This window comes from Sciurus carolinensis, chromosome 12 (genome assembly GCF_902686445.1).
Source record: "Sciurus carolinensis chromosome 12, mSciCar1.2, whole genome shotgun sequence".
Taxonomy (NCBI): Eukaryota; Metazoa; Chordata; class Mammalia; order Rodentia; family Sciuridae; genus Sciurus; species Sciurus carolinensis.
Window position 1 is genome coordinate 61952502 of NC_062224.1, and position 19804 is coordinate 61972305.

General features: G+C 45.0%; 1 protein-coding gene across 1 annotated transcript in view; it reads left to right on the forward strand.

Annotated features, from left to right (window-relative positions):
• Parp1 (poly(ADP-ribose) polymerase 1) overlaps positions 1-19804 on the forward strand; it is a 47799-nt gene that overhangs the window by 19515 nt on the left and 8480 nt on the right. The window contains exons 3-15 of the mRNA XM_047521314.1: positions 1316-1431; positions 2908-3122; positions 4603-4702; positions 6640-6756; positions 7463-7639; positions 9875-10022; positions 11458-11598; positions 12311-12553; positions 12869-12934; positions 13173-13305; positions 14071-14266; positions 16103-16231; positions 19092-19175. Of these exons, the coding sequence (XP_047377270.1) occupies positions 1316-1431; positions 2908-3122; positions 4603-4702; positions 6640-6756; positions 7463-7639; positions 9875-10022; positions 11458-11598; positions 12311-12553; positions 12869-12934; positions 13173-13305; positions 14071-14266; positions 16103-16231; positions 19092-19175 (1865 nt within the window). The remainder of the gene's footprint in view (positions 1-1315; positions 1432-2907; positions 3123-4602; positions 4703-6639; positions 6757-7462; positions 7640-9874; positions 10023-11457; positions 11599-12310; positions 12554-12868; positions 12935-13172; positions 13306-14070; positions 14267-16102; positions 16232-19091; positions 19176-19804) is intronic.

Here is a 19804-nt window from a genome sequence, read left to right on the forward strand (position 1 = left end):
CCCGGAGCCCCAGTGGTTGCTCGAGTCCAAGCGCTGTGCTGAGCCGCCTCCTCTACGATGATCCCAGTTGTCCGTGTTTACCGCTCCAGCGCGGGGAGGGGCGTCTCGCCGAGCAACTCCACTTCACAAATTCCCTGCGTTCCGGGGCTACCGCCCCATCCGGGACGCCTCCCCAACAGGAGAGACTCACCCGGCGGCTTTGAGTTGGTCCCAAGTCTCTCACTATCTCCTCTTTTGAATCTTGCGTCCTGGAGCAACGTGAAATGCATTCGCCCTCTAGTCTGCCATCTTGGCCCCTAGATTTTTTTTTTTTTTTTTTTTTTGTGTGTGTGTGTGTGTGTGTGTGGATAAACACAATGCCTTTATTTTATTTATTTATTTTTATGTGGTGCTGAGGATCAAACCCAGGATCACACATGCTAGGCTAGCATTCTCCCACTAAGCCACAATCCCAGCCCTGGAATTTACTTTTATATAAGAAAAGAATCTAGCTTTTGTCCCAAATGGTTGTCCAGTTATGCCCAAATCCTTTATTGAATGATTAAATCTTTTACACCAATTTAAAATGATACCTTTATCGTGTATTGAATTCTTTTTTAAAAATTTTTTAATTTTGTTTTTATTTTTACAGACTACATTTTGATTCATTGTACACAAATGGGGTACAACTTTTCCTATGGTTGTACACAATGTAGATTTACTCCATTCGTGTAATCTTACATGTACGTAGGGTAATAATGTCTATCTCAGTCCACTATCTTTCCTTCCCCCACCCCCTTTAAATATTTTTATTAGTTGTTGATGAACCTTTATTTTATTTGCTTATTTATATGCAGTGCTGAGAATTGAGCCCAGTGCCTCACACATGCTAGGCAAGCACTCTACCACTGAGCCACAAGCCCAGCCCTCTTGTATTTATTTATTATGTATCTTTATGTTTGATCTGTATCAAGATATTCCCTTTAACTCAACATTTAATTTTGATAAATAAAAGTGTAAAGGAAATTAGAAGGCTGAGTAAGAATATTGTTCCAGGATTTTAAGGTACACACTTAATCAGTACTTTCCAAAGCCTGGGAGGGAACTCCAGAGTAAATGAAGAATGGTAGAAAGCCAACATGATGCTATTACTGAGAGCTTGTCTGAGAAAGGTCACATTATTACAAAAAAAGAAGCTCTATTAAGCAGCCATAGTAAACAGAGATGAAATAGATGAATTGTAGTCACCCAAATCACAAAGGTATCTTGGGGGGAGGTTTGGGGAACTGTACTGTGATACTGTTGACATGAGCATTGCCATGTGTTGCTTGTTCAGGCAAAGGCCAGGATGGAGTTGCCAGCAAGGCAGAGAAGACACTGGGTGACTTTGCAGCAGAGTATGCCAAGTCCAACAGAAGCACATGCAAGGGGTGTATGGAGAAAATAGAAAAGGTGAGCACCTGAGGACTCAAATGTCTGCACTTTATGGAATGCTTGCATTGGATAATTTAGGAATAAAAAAAGCAGCAGGCTTTAGGTGCTAGCTAAATAGTAGTGACTGAAAATATAGTGAAGATCCTAGTAGAGACTGGAGATGGCAATGACTTCTTCCAGACGGGTGTGGCCCTGCTTACTCACAGTCCAGTTCTCATATGCATAGTGCCTTAACTCTTAGACATCTGGGAGAGTTTGGAAAGCATTAACACAGGAGGTCTACCCTGGACTGGGATGGGATGAGGGTCTTGCTTTGTGACAGATTTAAGTTTAAGGAATATTTTCACTGTGAGGAGCCTCCAGCTTTCTTCTACTTAATCAGAAAACTTTGTTAATCAGTCTTCCCTACCATTTCCAGTCACTAAAGACTAACAGCCAATCCAATAAAATAGATGGCTGACTGTATAGCTGTGGATGGGATGAAAGGAAGGTCTGTGCTCTCCAGTATTCTCTCCCTTCTCTGATGTTACATATACTTACTCATTGATTCATTTAAGATATTAATTCAAGGTTTCTGCCCCCTCAAGGTATTATAGTTTGGTTAGTTAACTTTGTGTTACTGTGACAAAATATCTGAGATAACCAGCTTACAAGTAGGGAAATACTTATTATGCATTACTGTTTCAGACGTTTCAGTGCATAACTGATGGGACCTGTGTCCACACAGTACATCATGGTGATGGGAACACACGCAAGAGGTGCTTGTTTACCTCGCGGTGATCATGAACCAAAGACAGAGACAGGAAAGATCTTCCATATCTTCTCTGGGGTGTTCCTCCAATGACCTAACTTCTATGAGGGCTCACTTCCCAGTAATGCCACCAAGCCATCAATATATGTGCTCTTGGGGGACACTTGGGATCCAAACTACATCATATAGGAAATTGATGAAAATATGGACCTTCTAGATCTTTTCCAATTCCTTCAGCCACCAAAAATTAGAGGCAAAAATGAAGGTCCTCTTCATTTCAAGGAATGCCAGATGCTACGTGCTATTGAGTTTTGCTTGGCCTGAAATGGAATTCTGTGTTTCTTACTGTTCATGTGTGAAAACCAAAAAGTACATGAGCAGGTGGGAGGGGAAAAATAATTTCTGTTGGGACAGGGAGCTGCGCTGGGTACCAGCCAGATACTGTGTGAGACCCAGGCTGTGCCCAGCACAACACATCAGGTATTCTCATGCCTGCCTCAGGTCAGCATCCTCAGAAATGTTCTGTCCCTTACTTGTCCCCATTTAAAATGGGGATGCAGAGCCTTGCAGGTAACATAATCTTTGGTGACATAAAGAGCCAAAACTTCTCAAGTAGTCTTTGAGTTGCCAACCAGGCTTGGCCTGGCCCCTAGGCCTGTCACCAGTTGGAGCACAGGCTGTCCTCCTGCATGTTCACTGCCCTGCTTTGTCACTCCCTGTTCCACATATGGTTTTTCCTACAGGGCCAGATGCGCCTGTCCAAGAAGATGCTGGACCCAGAGAAGCCACAGCTGGGCATGATCGACCGCTGGTACCACCCAAACTGCTTTGTCAAGAACAGGGAGGAACTGGGCTTCCGGCCCGAGTACAGCGCCAGCCAGCTCAAGGGCTTCAGCCTCCTTGCAGCAGAGGATAAGGAAGCTCTGAAGAAGCAGCTCCCAGGAATTAAGAGTGAAGGGTGGGTGGAGCATGGTTGCTAGGTGGGGGCGCTTAAGGGAGGCCTGAAGACCTTATAGATTCTATACTGCTTGTTTCTCTTGACTGACTGGCAGAAATCCAAGGAAATATGGACTAAGGCATGGTGATGGCAGAGTTGTGGGAGCAGAACCCAGAGAGAGAACTGCTGGGAGCCCTAAGGAATGTTCTATAGCACCAGCCCCACCCAGAACCTGCTGCCCCTGAGCTATGCATTCTTGGGGTGTAGTCCCCTTGCAGAATATGGTTTCCCACATTGAGTAGAGCAGGCTCAGTCTACTTTCTCATATAGTTCTCTAGATGTAAAGACCATCACCCTGCACTGCTGAGTATTCCCCTTGCCCAGGTCAATGCCACATTTCCTCTGACCCCCTTGCTACCCACCTTCATGTCTGCTTAGTGTCCCGGAGGTGTGTGTGCTGATGTGTTCCTGTGTATCTGGGTCTCAGGGAATGGTGCTGAGAGAATCATGACCATTTGTCAATAGGGACAGGCAGTCGGTAGTGAACTCCCCATCTTACCTTGAGTCGGTAGGCAGCACCTCTCCTTCCTTTTGATTCTGCTAGCCCCTCAGCCCCAGACTAAAGAGTGGCTTGTTAATGAGCACAGTGAAGACAGTGTGGCAGTGCTGGTGCATCATGCTCCTGGGACAGCATCTGGGCCATCATCATCAAGCAGCCTTCATGTATTATTTCAGTTCACAACACACAAGCTCATTACACTGGCATGTGTGACTCTGGAATGTGTAAGAAAACCAGCAAACCAGGCCCATAGATGAAGTCCTCAGGGTGTTGCATACGTGGTATGGATGTACGGATTCACTGGCCACATTTATGCATAATACCAGAGGGTTACACATTGGGTTTATCAGGCACTGCAATCCTCTGTAATTGGGCTGTTTTATCTTATTATCACCAGGGCATTCTTTCCCCTAGTTTGTGGCCAGAACAGACTGGTTAGCAGGGCCTCCACTGTCACTTCTTTGGGTTCTGAGCAGAACCCCACCTCTGGTTATAGCCTCCTGGCCTTAGGAGCACCCTGTGTTTTAGCTCCAGAGGCTCAGTTATGGCACTCATGTTTGTCTGTGATCCTTGCCCATTATCTGTGGCTTATCTCCAGCATCGTCCCCACCAGAACTTTCCTGGTGATTTTGTACCTGGGGTTTTGAAATTAAATGGGGCCTGAGCTCTGAATCCTGTACACCCCAGAACAAATTCCAGCCCACCTCCTTGGTTGGCAGAGTGTGTTGTGAAATGGATAGTCTCCTGCCTTCTTTCTTGGTTGTAAATACTGCCTGAGTAGACCAGAAGTTCCTAAGAGCACTGAGTGGGACACATTGCAGGTGAGTGGCAAGTGTACATAGGACCTAACATTAGGAGTTAAAATGACATTGAGTAGTGCCACTACAAATCATTGGGTGTCAGTTTCAATGACTGGTTCTTTCTATCCCTTGTCTCCTTCAGAAAGAGAAAAGGTGATGAGGTGGATGGAGTAAATGAAATTGCCAAGAAGAAATCTAAAAAAGACAAAGACAAGGACAGTAAGCTTGAAAAGGCCCTCAAGGTGAGTTCTGAGCTTTGTCTCCTTTCATCGTCTGTCTAAATTCTCCTCATTCTGGGAAGAAAATTCAAATCCACTTACTAGGATAGTATCTTTAAGAATTCTCAAATTGATAGCCTTTGTTGAACAACCTGGCTTTCTTCCCAGCTAGATTTCCTCCTCCCAATGATGGGATTTTCATTTAGAGGAGAACCTACAGTTGGGCCATAGGTTCCAACTCTGCTCCAGGCTCACCAAACTCACTGGGGAGGGAGAATCATGCTTCAGCCCAATTGGGCGTTGCTGTACATCCTGCACCTTTGCGGTAACTTGCAAACATAAGAAGCCAAGTCTTAAATTCAAGGATGCCAGAGGTTCATAGCAGAGGTGCTGGGTGTTTGGGAAATTAAAACAGTTATTCACTTCTTGGAACATGGTTTGTGTGAGCCATCTGTTTGGGTCTCTTGTTTGAGTGTTCATATTTTGCTGGTGAGATAAAAATTAGAGCTGGGTGCAGTGGTGCACACCTGTGATCCCAGCAAGAGGCAGGAGGATCAAAAGTTCAAAGCCAGCCTCAGAAATTTAGTGAAGCCCTTAGCAACTTACCAAGACCCTGTCTCAGAATAAATAAATTTAAATAATTGGAAGCAATTTTAATCTGATAACAGTTTCTTAGTAAGAATCAAAAATTGGTCATTGTCTTAGTAAAAAGCATCTGTTGTGTGCCTTCTGAATTTGCCCTTCATCAGTTTGGTGTTATTCTCTCTTCAATGTTGCCAGAGATGTAAAGAAAGAATAGATTGCTCCCTCAGCCTCCCCACCCCTGGCACCTGTTTCTGCTGGCTCCCCTTCCTTGGCCATGAAGGAAATAGTTCTGCTACTTTCATTTAACCGTGTGCCCACTACACTTTTTCCTCACACCTCCTTATCTCCTTGTCTCCATGCCTCAGCATGTGCCCTGCTATAGAGAGGATGGGAGTGTTGTTGAGAGGCCATAAACTTAGAACTGGGAAGCAGGCTGAGTGTGTGTCTGCAGCTTCAGCAGTGGAGTTCAGATCCTCACTTGGTGCTGATAGCAACCCCATGGGTTAAATTGTGGGGTCTGTGACTGAGATGGTGCATAACGCCTACCCTCCTAGAGAAGAAGGCTCATCCTGGCCTTGACTCCAAAATGAAGAGGCTGATACTTGACTCAGCAAGGTGGTTTTGAGAATAAATGAGAAGATATGTGCAAGTGTCCCACAAAGGACATAAATTAAAATCAAGATTTGGCCAGGCATGGTGGCATACACCTATAATCCCAGCAACTCGGGAAACTCAGGCAAGAAGATCACAATTTTAAGGCCAGCTTGGTTGACTTGGGGAAACCCTGTCACAAAAAATAAAAACTTCTTGGAATGTAGCTCCATGGTAGAATGCCCCAGGTTCAGTCCCCAGTATTGCAATACAGATTGTATAAAGTTAAGACTAAAATTCCATTTCCAGAAGAGCTTAAATATATTCCTACATGATTCTGAATGTAGTATACTATTAAGGGAACTGGTGCTTAGGAATCAATGGAAGAAAAGCCATATTTCACCTCCTTTAATGCTGGATTTTGAGGAGTTAAATGTGGACCCTGGGCCCAGCCTAAAACTTCCAGGCTCTACCCTGCATCACCTGGTATTAATTTATTAGGGATTGGTTGCAGGGCCTCTGAGGACTTGGCTTTGGCCTTCCCCACATCCCAAGTAGTCTCTACTCCCCACCTTCTAGTGTATTCTTAGAGGGACTGCACTCCAGTTCTAATGTAATATCCACAGAAGTGTGACTGGGAGCAAAAATTGTCTAGCCGAGCTTTGCAGAGGCAACACAGTTGATTCACAAGTGTATAGTTGGAGCAAGGCTGCAGGTAGACTCTTCTTCATTTGGCCTCCTCTCTGAAAAGAGCTGGTCTGTGAACTGCTGGGTCTTGTCCGTAGGCCCAGAATGACCTGATCTGGAACATCAAGGATGAGCTAAAGAAAGCATGTTCAACAAACGACTTAAAAGAATTGCTCATCTTCAACAAGCAGCAAGTGCCTTCCGGAGAGTCGGCGGTGAGCTGCCTTTGGTGTTAAGTGGGACATGCGTGTGAGATCGACCCGGTCGATGTGGAGTGACTGTCCTAATGGAGTATGGGAGGCCCTCCATTTGAACACCTACTGGTATTAACTGAGAGGAGTAAAACTTATGTGGTTGTGTTGCACGGTCATCACTGCCATTGGGTCACCATTTCCCTGGGACAGATAAGAGTGGACTTTCTCAGGCCAAACCAAACATTGCCATGTGTCATTCTTAGAATTTTGGTGAGGACTATCATGGGCCGTGTATTTACCTTGTGTGTTTATACCACGTGCTTTGCTCTCTTCTGCCTCTGCCCAAACTCCCCAAGTCTGCCAAACCTGTGGAAGGCATAGACGCTTCTGCAAGGTGGCATGCCCACTTCCCCTTCCCTGCTATTGTGCTGCGGAACCATGCTTGGCACAGCAACCTATGCAGTACCAGTGGGTGCTCTGGACTCTGTTCTGCTTTCTAAGTCCCTGGGGAGTGGTGGGGTGTGTGTGCAGAAACTTGGAGATAAGGTCTCTGAAAGTTTGAGAACCCACACTCCATTGTAAAGCAGCTGCCCAGGGCTGCTGTGGGGCCCTGTGGCAGGCCTCTGCAGTGAGTGAGGTCTGCGCAAGGTCTTCCATCACACATTAGTAACTGTCCTTTCCTGGATTCCCTCCTTTCCTCTCTGACATGTTTCTTCACTGGCTTCAGATCCTGGACCGAGTTGCTGATGGCATTGCATTTGGGGCCCTGCTTCCCTGTGAGGAGTGCTCTGGCCAGCTGGTCTTCAAGAGTGATGCTTATTACTGTACGGGGGACGTCACTGCCTGGACCAAGTGCATGGTCAAGACACAGACACCAAACCGAAAGGAATGGGTAACCCCAAAGGTAAGTGATTGAGAGTGTCCTGGGATCTGTTGGGAAAACATCTCTGCCTCTGGCCTTGCCTACCCATGTTCTAGTTCTCATGTCATTAGACTTTACAGCTGTGCCATCCTCATCTGAATACAGAATAAAATTTTATTTTTAGTTCTATATGTTAGCAAACTACACAGATTTGGAACCAAAGCACCTGTAAGTGTAAAGTTTGAGATTTGTCTAACTAGTGTCAAATTTTGCTTGCAGAGACCATGAATTATTTTTATTTCTATTCTCATGTGCCGGGCAAAAGGGATACAGGGTGAATAAACAGTCAGTAATTCCTGCCTTTTTGATTCGAGAGTTTTTCTCAAGAGCATATCCTTGCCTTAGTGCTAAAGAATTGGGTCTCGAGTTCACATGGCTTCTCAGATACTCAGTACACAGAAAGCCTCAGTTGGAAAGCCTTCTTTGGAACCCTACTGGTGGGGATCTGGCGGTATCTTTTGGGATATCTGCTGGCAGGACCTCACCTGTTGGCTCAGACTCAGATCACCCTATTCCCTGCACCTGTAGAACATTTAGAACAGTGGCATGTAGTACGCTCTTAAGCACCAACTGTTCCACACCTAGAACTGAACTTCTAGTTTGGGGTTGTTTTTTTGTTTGGGTGGGGGGGTTGTTTTGTTTTTTGTTTTTTTGTGGTTGTTTTGTTTATTTTTTTGTCTTGGATTGTTTTTTTGTGGTGCTGGGAATAGAACCCAAGGCCTTGTACATGCTAGGCAAGCAGTCTACCACTGAGCTACACCGCAGCCCTCTACCTCCATGTTCCCCCTCGCCCTCGGCTCACTTGTTTTTTGCCTCTCTTGTTCACTGCAGTAATTTTCTCCCTCCCAGTCTTTCTTTGTGCTTGTACCTGAGTGATCACTGTAGGGCACTTCTGACCCTGGCACTTTCCCAGTCCTTAAAATCTGAGCAGTGATTCCTCAACTTTCCCAGTTTTTCTGATACATAAGTCTTATAGATTCTTATATTTGTGTTCCTTTCAACTATATTCAGTGGATAAAATAATAAGATGGCAATAAGCAGAAGGAAGTACTTTGTATTAGACATGCCAATTATAGAGCATCTATGTACATTTTTAAAAGGTATGTACATATGCAAGACATTTCCTTCTGGCAGCGTTTGCAGCCTACACGGATTTTCTAACAGAATTGAGATCAGCTCCTTCATGTCCCCCAGAACTCTCATAATCTGGCCTATGACCCCTCTGCGGCCTTTCTTTGTGCCTCCCTTCTCCCATGCCCCTCTCCCACCCCTCTACAAACACACCCCTCCCATCTCAGTCTCTTTTTTATACTCCTGTCACTCTGGTACCCCTTTCTAGGCAGTCCCCTGCTTTTTCATATCCTAGCAGTCTCATAAGTGCTCTCCCAGAATCCCCAGTCGCCCTCACCTTAGCTTGTCAAGAATTAAGCACCTGTGATAAAGTATGCTTTTCTATATCTGATTCCTAGTCCAGACTAAGCTGATTTTTCAAGGTTGGAAACTCTATCTTTTTAATCTCTCTATGGTATGTGGTGTTCACTAGGTTACTCAGTGTACATCAGAAGCTGACCATTATCTCACCTGGCTTTTCACTGGCATGGACTTAGCTGGTAGTTGGATAAAGGCTTAGGAGCATAGGAACGGGGATCTTTCCCCAGAGCTTCCTGTTTTTGACATTTACCCACTGAGAGCAAGGCCCATTGTATATCACCTGGATAAAAAATGACATGCCAGATGAAGAATGACAGCAGCATTTGTGGTGAATGCTATAGGGCTGTCTGCATCTATTTGTTTGCCTTCTAAGAAAGGAAGGGACTTGCCGGATTTCCTGGTGTGTGCAGTCTTATGAGGCTTTTAATCTTGGGATGGGCATGTCACTCCAGAGAAGCCTGGTAATAAGAGGAGCAATTCAAGAATAGGGCTGGGGAGATTGTAAGTATAGGTCCCTGTGGCTGTTCCCCTGGCCTGATTGTCAGAAGATTTGTATCTTAAAGCAGTCAGATTGATGCCAGCTTTATCATGGACATAGAAGTACTGGAAATAAGTATCAAAGCAGCAATAATGGTGTCTTTCATACTAGCAGTTGCACATTTTCCTATTTTTATGTTCTTTATTGTAAGAAGAAGAAAAATTACATAGACCAAATCTCCTTTGGTATCAGGTGATTGTTTCCAAAGATAGCTGGTTTCCTAAAAAACTAAAATTTATATTCTTTAGGAATTCCGAGAAATCTCTTACCTCAAAAAATTGAAGGTCAAAAAGCAGGACCGGATATTTCCCCCTGAGACCAGCGCTCCAGTGTCAGTGGCACCCCCTCCCTCCTCAGCCTCAACACCTGTTACTGTGAACTCCTCTGCTCCAGCAGGTACAGCTCTGGCAACAACTTTGGGCCAAACCTGACCTTAGCTACTCAAGGAGAGGAGTTGGCCTCAATGCTGCAGGGACGTGGAGTTGGTGGATAGGGTTTCCTGGTGGGGGGGGTGGTCTCTGTTTGCTGATATGTGGGGAAGCCCCTCACTGCCTGCCATGGGTGCCCTCCTTTACCTGGGACCACTCCAGTGGGTGGGAGGCATTAAGGACATAAAATCCTGAAAAGAAAATGACATTCTTATTCTGGAAGGCGTGCAGAGGGTCTCCTGGGCTGTATTCCCTGCAGTGGTGTTCCATGTGTCCTGCTTCCTTCCAGGTCTCTTTCCAGGCCTCAGTTCCCACCCTATACCCACCAGCACCCTGTACCTGGTGATCGACTTGATGTCTGTCTACAGAGTTAGAGAAAGTTACTGATCAGTATTAGACTTACTTTTAAGCCTAGAAGGACAGTGAGATGAATGGCAGAAGAGATGCTCTGCTTATTTACTCAGGGATTCATTCAAATGGAAGGCCACAGTATGGCAGATGGAGGATGAGTTTCCATCCCAGAATACTGGTCACTGTAGAGTGCCACCCTGCTGCTCGTAGCCTGGGTCCATGTGCACATGTGGGAAGAGTGTTCTGGTCCCTCTTCTCAGGGTCCCCTCCTCTGCTTTCCTCTTACTTCTAGTTTACATCCAAATTGATGATTTCGTTCTCTGTGGAGACCTTGGTCAGTTTCGGTGAAGTTCTGTCAGTCTCTAATGTCTGCCTTCTGAGAGAGAGCAGGAAGGATCTCTCCCTATAATAGCTGTGGTCCTGCCACTTTGTCACAACACCATGTTCCTATCTGCAGCAAAAAGAAGGCAGCTCCTATCCAGCCCATCTAGCCTGGACACTTCAACACCAGCCTACTTCTTTTTGCCTAGAGTGATTTTGCTCAGTTTGATTGTGCTGACGAAAATCTTGAGCAGTTGTCACAAACATAATCTAATTTTTAAATAAGAATTTCAGTTTGTTAAAAAAGGAGGTGGGAAGAGAAGAATCAAAGAAGGAATTGGGAGCTCCCATGACCTATTCTTGCCCACTTCACTCTAACCCCATCCTCCCCAAATGCAGTCTTCTACCCTCAGAGCAGACCAAGTGTACCCACTAGCCACTCCAGATCACAGCATTTCATGGATTGTCCCTGGCCCTTCCTGTCCATATTTAGGGATATATGTGGGTTCTCAATTGGCAGTTTGCTACCCTGTCCTATGCTTTCCCTCTGGTCCTTCTGTTTTTCATGGGTTTTTCCCCCTGTTAAGAAAAACTGGTAAAAGAGGGACGCAGAGACTGGCCAGGGTTCCTGCAGCCTGACTTTTCCCTGGACGCTCGCTGCTTGGTTTTCTGCTCTTCTTCCTCTCTTCTAGGGAGCGGCCCAAAGTGATGATTCTGTTCTCTTATCCCAGATAAGCCCCTGTCCAACATGAAGATCCTGACACTTGGGAAACTCTCCCGGAACAAGGATGAAGTGAAGGCCACAATCGAGAAACTCGGAGGCAAGTTGACAGGGACAGCCAACAAGGCCTCCCTATGCATCAGTTCCAAAAGTAAGTTTAAAGATTAACTTGTAAAGCAGAATAGTGCTTCTGTCTCTTGAGACTGATGAAGGTTCGGTGCAGAAATGTGTGACAGACATCACTCAAAAGCTCATCATCATCTCTCATGTTCTTTACAAAGGGAAACCGCTATTTGCACTTTTTTGCTGCTCTATATTGTAGCATATATTTTGTGTCTTTTTTTTCCCAACCAACTATAAACTATTCTCAGCTATGTTTCATTATTTTGCAACACATGGGCGGTGTGCTATAAAACAGAAGTTCACAACTCAAGTAGGTTTTAGAAAATGCAGAGATAAACAGGATTCTTTATAAGTTGTTGTTGTTAGTGGTACTGGGGGATTGAACCCAGGGCCTCATGCATGCTGGGCAAGTACTCTACCACTGAGCTAGCTACACCCTAGCCAAATCCTTTACGGGAAAATTGTGCTTGTGTGGTTGACCTAGATCTGTTTTCTGTGGCACCTACTGATATCTCATTCTATAGAATGGTTTGGAGAAGGCTGTCCTCAACTTATCACACCATAAAAAAACTTGCCAATATGACAGTTGTTGGGATACAGCCAGACCTGTGAGCCTTAGACTTGGAAGGCAAGGAGAGCTGTGGGTGACGAGGGTGGGGAAGTACAACTCTAGTCATTGGCTGCTTGGATTTAGTTTTAAACTTACTGCTTAGGGCTTTTTTCCCCTCCATTATGAACAGAGGAGATAGAAAAAATGAATAAGAAGATGGAGGAAGTGAAAGAAGCCAACGTTCGCGTTGTGTCTGAAGATTTCCTTCAGGATGTCTCTGGCTCGACCAAGAGCCTTCAGGAGCTGTTCTCAGCACACATCTTGTCCCCCTGGGGCACGGAGGTGAAGGCCAAGCCTGTTGAAGTAGTGGCCCCAAAGGGGAAGTCGGGGGCTGCACTCTCCAAGAAGAGTAAGGGCTCCACAAAGGAGGAAGGTGAGGGCCCCTAATTGCTCCTTCTTGGGGTGAAGAGCTAGGGAGATGAGTGGCCTCATCCTGCCATGGTTCAGAGACTGCCCATGGTGGCAGGTCTGCCTGCACAGGGCCTCTCCATCTGTGTCCCTTAAGTGATTGGTTGAATGCTGCCCAAAGCAATGTTCTCATTTCAGTTTTCAGCAGCCCCTTTGGCCAGTGGGAGGCAATGCAAAGATGCCATGCTTGGCAAATCATGCATATGAAAAATACTCATTTGCCTTCCATCTTCCCCTTTCTGTTATAATTTTGGTTTACATTTCTGTGTCTGCTACCAAGGTATCAAGTCTGAAAAGAGAATGAAATTAACTCTTAAAGGAGGAGCAGCTGTTGATCCTGACTCAGGTAAGCAAGTAGGAGTGGCAACAGAGCAGGCCACATTCACCCTAGCTAGTAAGGAAGTGTACTTGAGCGCCCAGGGCCTCCCTCTGGGGAGCAGGGCATACCTTTGCCCTCAGGCCCTCCCTGCTGAGGACAATGTGATACATTCAACTAAGTGGTCCTCTAGGCTCCTAAGACTTATCTGCCTGAGCGCACTAGCCCTTGTCGGAGTGAGAATTGTAGAAGCTCTACCTCTGGACAGGTCTGGAACACTCTGCACATGTCCTGGAAAAAGCTGGGAAGGTCTTCAGCGCCACCCTCGGCCTGGTGGACATAGTGAAAGGGACCAACTCCTATTACAAGCTGCAACTTCTCGAGGATGATAAGGAGAGCAGGTGAGCCTGGGATCAGAGTGCCTGTCCAGGGGTGGACCTGTCCCTTGGCTTGGTGCTGTGCTGTCCACCTTGTCAAGACTAGGGCCTGAGATCTAATCACAAAGAACCAAAATGTCTAAGATCTTTTTATAAGATGGGGAGGGAGACATTGCTACCAGTTGTGTGACTGTCCTTGAGCCCAGCTGTCTCAGGGTATGGCTTCACATATTTTCCAAAACTGGCTTTTGTTTTAGTCACTTACAGAATCAAGATTCAAGATTTTCTCATTGTACATGTGTTTTTAAGTTCTTGAAGCATACAAAGTTTGGTGAGCTCTGAACTTTTTTATCAATTGTGGCATTGGGAATTAGATCCAGGGCTTTGTACATGCTGTGCAAGTTATCTACCATTGAGTTACATCCCTGAATTTACTCTTTAATGTAACTTTAAACTCCTTAATTATTAAAATGATCATGATCATTTTTCATTGTTTAAAGTTCTTCCTTGGTGGGCTGGGGATATAGCTCAGTTGGTAGAGTGCTTGCCTTGCAAGCACAAGGCCTGGGTTCAATCCCCAGTACTATAAATAAATAAATAAATAAATAAATAAATAAATAAATAAATAAATAAATATTAAAAATTTCTTCCTTGGTTCTGGAGATGTAGCTCACTTAGCATACACAAGGCCCTGGGTTCTGTCCTTACCACCCCAAAAAAATAAAAGTTCTCCCTCACAAGGTGGAAGCTCATCCTGGTATCTGACCCCCTCCTTAATCCATTCCGTAGGTACTGGATATTCAGGTCCTGGGGCCGTGTGGGCACGGTGATTGGTAGTAATAAATTGGAACAGATGCCATCCAAGGAGGATGCTATTGACCACTTCATGAAATTATATGAAGAAAAAACTGGGAATGCCTGGCACTCCAAAAACTTCACAAAGTATCCCAAAAAATTCTACCCTCTGGAGATTGACTATGGCCAGGTAATCAATCACTTAATGTTCCTACACTATCTACTCCTATTAAAAGGATGGGATGCCTTATTCTTTAACAACCACATCATGAATCAGATAGTGTCATTAGTGAATATTACCAGATATTCAGAGAACTAAATCCAGTGCTTCACAAATTCTTGGTCAAAAAAAGAAAAACCTTTTTATCTACTATGAAAGACATCAAAAGAAAACTCTGGAACAATATCTATGAATATAGAAGACTTTTTGTCTGAACCCAAGATTCATCAGATCACATGAGACAAGCTGAAGCATTGGGATAGAAATACAGTAACCAAGCTCTGCCACACATAAGTCACTTTTTAATCCCAAATTATTCTTAATAGCTTTATTATATAGTTTGAGAGTGTTCCTATATATGTCACCTGACAGCATTTAGTTTTCTTTTCATTGTTACTTTCGTGTTCCTTCAAGAGATATGGGGAACAAAGTACTGAGGTTTTTAAAATAAGAATCTGTTCTCGACTATAGTCCCAGCAACTCAGGAGGCTGAGGCAGAAAGATCACAAGTTCCAGGCCAGCCTCAGCAACTTAGACCCTGTCTCAAAAGAACAAGACTAGAGATGTAGTTCAGTGGTAAACACCCCTGGATTCGATCCCCAGTACCCCACCCCCTCACTCCACTCTCCCTCAAGAGTCTTAATGGGGGAGACACATTAAATTTTATAGAAGGAAATGTAGATGGGTACAGATTTTAATTTCAAATCTTTGGGACCTGGGATGCCTCCAGGGTAATCTTTTCCTTCATAGGAGGTATCATGATCTCTCACATTATAAGTAGGATTTGCCTTTTTTATTATATGGTATTGAGGTTGAGACCTTGGACTTGAAGGCAGAGACTTGGTCTGACTCATTAGTGCCCCCTACCGAATTAAAAACTTGTTTTAGAAATTTTTGAGAAATAAAAAGATACAAAAGAACCACCCAGAATTAGCCACAGTTAAAATCATGACATATATATCAGTCTGATTTCACTTCACTTGTCTTTTTCCCACCATAGAATTGGATTTTTTCCCTTATGTGTTATGTTGCAACCACCCACATTCTGTCCTAAGGCACCAGGAGCTCTTCCTTATGTCTTCTAGAACACCACTGTCCAACAGAACCAGAACATGAACCACATGAATACTTTTAAAGTTTTTCATAGCCACAGTTTAGAAAGCAAAAGGAAAGCAGTGAAGTTAATATTAGTAATTCATTTAACCCAGTATATGCAAACTACTCAGGAGGCAGGGATAAAGTCACATGTAGTATATTGAGGCAGTGTGATTCCAGAGAGCAAGGCTGACCAGTGGGGAACTAAAGTAGAGAGAGAGAGAGAGGGAAGGCGAATGCTAGGATGTGCTTTTACACTGTCAAGCTGACTTGCAGGAAATGCTAGATCTATTGGGACTGTAGAAGTTTGTAGAAACTTGGTCTTGCAACTGGCCCTGAGTCCCATGTCCTACCTTGGTCTAAGGTTCACCCTCACAACTACTCAGCACTCCAGGTTGGTCCTGAGAGGGCACTGGAGGTTCCCTCATAGGGTAACAGCAAGCCCAAGAAGAGTCAGCCCATGGAGATTCTTCCATGGCAGCTGGAATAAGGATCTGGAGCAGCCAGGAGTACATTGGAGTGCCCAGGAATTATGTGCCTATGTGCAAAGCCACATGCACTCCTGACACTATTGCCCAAAACAAGCCAGCTCTCAGCTTTTTTTGCTGATGCCACTTGATTCTGTGTCCTAGTTGCCATGTCCCCCAGCAGCATCACCATTTTGCCTGGCTCTTGGTTTGGTTCTCTTCCTGATTTTCTTTCTTCTTGAAGGATGAAGAAGCTGTGAAGAAGCTGACAGTAAATCCTGGCACCAAGTCCAAGCTACCCAAACCAGTGCAGGAGCTCATCAGGATGATCTTCGATGTAGAAAGTATGAAGAAAGCCATGGTGGAGTATGAGGTTGGTATCTTTGATGATTTTATCTGTGAGCATTTGCAGAGGGCAGTGATTGGTTGCTGAGCTGATGAGCTCTTTAGCTGTTCTGTTTTCTTTTATGCATTTATCAAAAACAGAAAAAACAGGATGCCAGTTTCTCATACCTTCCTTTCTTTCTCAGTGTGAGTGTGGAGTCCTGCAGCGCTTGCCCTTTTGCCAAAGATCATTTGATTTGTTGTGGAACTAGCTGTTTTTAAGAAAGGGGTGGTATAGTGGTTGGTAGAGTCCAGGGCTGTAGGTGGAAGCCAAGCATTTCCTGTGCATTCTGCACCTTGCCTCTACTCCTCCCCAGAAGACAAGTGCAGAATGGCTTCTCATCTTCACTGCCACCTGCCTGACAAACACAGCCTCTCACTCCCCCAGCCACTGAGCCCAGAGGCTTCAGGCTGCTCTGGAAAACAAGCAGCTACAGTGGGTATGTTCTTCCTGTGCCCTGGGCTCCTAGGAACTCGATGCAGAAGGTGAGATTCTTGGATTAACTGGCCATTCCACTCCTCCAAGAGTCTGCTCATTTCACCCTCATGTTCTGTGACTTCCCATGTCCTGCAATCCTAGAGCCACTGGTCAGTCTCAGGAGCAAGAACAAGGACTCAAACCCACTCAAACCACCAGCAACCTTTCCTCCTTCAACCCCATTTACCCCTAGCAGGAGCTTCACCTGATGGGACTGCTCTGACCCCACTGCTATTACAGAGCAGCATTGAATTATATCCTCTGACAAGTTTGGGAAAGACCAGGGCCCATTTGCACAGAAACATAACATGACTTAAGGTATACCAAGAGTGTGGGTGTGTGAAAGAAGAGAGGAGTTGCTGGGGTAAGGGGAGGAGAAAGGGGTTTCTGTCTCCTGCATGTTTTAAGGTCCACACATCATTTCTAGCCTTTTGTACTCTGGTTTGTCTATGACATATAGTTGTTCTCAGCTAGCCTCAGACCCAAGTCTTTTCCTTCAAAATGCGTTTTTATGTGTGTTGTTTTTGTTTTGTTTTGTTTTGTTTTTGTTGTTGTTTTTGTAGGCAGTTAGCTAGATAGCAGGAAGAGAAAATCCAGGGCCTCTGCTACTGAGACACAGGCAACCTGTGGGAAGCGTGGGGAAAGCAGATGCCCACCTCTAACCTGAGGGAGCCCACATGGAATCGAGGTAGATAAGCAGACATGGTGATACTGGGGTCTTCATTCCCAGCAGCACAGGGACCTGGCACTTCTGTGAGGAGGGGAATCCTGAGCCCGCAGCTGTGGCTCCAGGGTTCTTACCCCCCAGGCATTGCTCCTACTTCTCCCTTTCTCCCTAAACTGCGCTGCTGTGGAGCCGCACTCCCAGCACCATGTCCAATGCTGTGCCTGGGTTTCTTTTCCAGGATTGGGGATGGGGGTGTATTTTTTGAGGCCTTCATCCTGCTGACCTGTGTGTGCATTTTCAGGAGTATAAAGTTAGGGCAACCAGGCTTTTTTGTTTTGTTTTGTTTTACATAAACACCAGAATTACACGATTTGGGCAGTGTTTGCCCCTCCTGGGTGTCTGCTCAACCACACTGTGCTTGATGAAAACATCTCTTAGAGTTCCTTCTTTAGAACTACTTTTGAAGCCAATTGCTCTTCTATTGTACCTTGTTCTTGGAGAAATAAATTCTCCACTCTCTTCCCCAGACTTGGCTTAACTATTTAACCCTTGGCAAAAATCAGATCTTCCCTCTCCAGATGGAAGGTATTTGTATTGCAAGTTCAGAGAAACATGCATGCCGGGGCTTGTGCTGTTGAACTAACTGTTGTCACTGGCCCCTGGTTGCTACCCAGTGAGCTGAGCACCTCTAACATCCTCTAATTTAATTTTATCACCGTAGCAATCACATTTCTAAAATTCCTGTTCAGCCCTGTCTTTGTTCCAGGGTGCTATGAGAGGTGCTGGACGACCAAAGATGGTGAAGACACATTCTCAATTCCCCAGAGCTCTGCCCTCTTGTCAGGGTCTGTTGGGAAAGGCCAGGTGACAAATAGCTTGGGACATAGAGTATGGAGTCTACTGGTACCTAAAAGTCTCAACCTGGGGACCAAATGACCAACATAGGCAGGGTCTCACCAGATAGAGTTGAGTTTGTGTCTTTTGAGGAAGGTGGCCCATTTTACAGATGGGGAACCAAGGTTAGTTGAAAGCAGCTGCCTTCCTAGCTAACGTGATAACTCAGGCCTTCTGTCTGCAAGTCTCATGGTTTTCTACTCTAGCATGCAGCCTCCCTCCTTAAGGATCACACCTAAGGTGGTGTGAACAGTGGCAATATTGTTGGAACCAGTGTCTAACTTTTTGGGGTGAATGATCTGAATGAGGCAGCATTGATTAAAATACAAATACATAAACTCAAATATGTGTTCTTAAAAAAAGCAAAAACAAAAAACCTAGCACTTGAAAATTCTTATCCTTTTCTACAGAAGGATAAGAGCCCAGGGAGCGATACGCTACTGCTACCTTGGCTCAGGGATCCTTGGAAAGTGGCCTGAGGTGGGGAGCCATGACCAGTGGGCCTTCATCCTCGCTTTGGAACTGGATGGAAATTATAATCTCTTCCAGAATTGTTGGACTTTTTGAGCAAAGGATGGGGGCACTGGCTTATCCCAGCTATAAGTGAAGTAAGCAGGAAATCTTCCAAACAAACCCTGACCCCCAAGGTGGGGAGGGGCTGTGCCCTCTGTTGAGTTGGGTCGCTAGGTCTTCTCAGGAAAGCCAGGCAGGCCTCTGACTGCCTGCAGCAGGTAGATGCTCAGTCTAACCCTCCTGTCATCACACTGTGGTATGCTCAGCTTTCACAGGGCACCCACCCTATCTCCTCAGATTGACCTTCAGAAGATGCCCTTGGGGAAGCTGAGCAAAAGGCAGATCCAGGCTGCATACTCCATCCTCAGTGAAGTCCAGCAGGTGAGCAGGGGGCTGCCTGGGCATGTCTTCTGGCCGATCCTCCTTGGCCAGCTTCTCTTCTGGGGGGTGGCACAGCAACATCTATTCATTTTAACATTTTCCATTCTAGTTTTAACAAAATTGAAGTACCAAACCACAATTCATGAGGATTTTAATTTTTTTTCAATTCAACAGCTATTTTAAGAGCCTGCCACTGACCAAAGGTCATCATAAAACTTAGGAATTGCACTTTTCAGATATGTAATAAACTTCCTGTATACTTGCTGCAGATTTTTGTTCTCTTATCTCTTAAAAACACTGATTTTATTTTATGTTTCTGTAAGAGTTAGGCTGAGTTTGCTTTGCAGTCATCAAATAGAAAACTAATTTTCTTTCACTCATGTTTATTCAGGATTTATTTAGTATGTACCAAGGTCCTCCAGTCCTCAGAACCTTCAGGCTACATCCTAGAGAATTTGGAAGCTTCTTATTTGGGAATAGGGTATAGGCTGGCTTGTGAAGGATCAGAAATTACCAGTAAGCTGAAGTGGTGGTCCCAGGAAAGGGACTTCCTGACTGTTGCCAAAGAAAAGCCCTGAAACAGAGCTATTCAATCCAGTCACGACCAGACATGATGGGGTATGCCTATA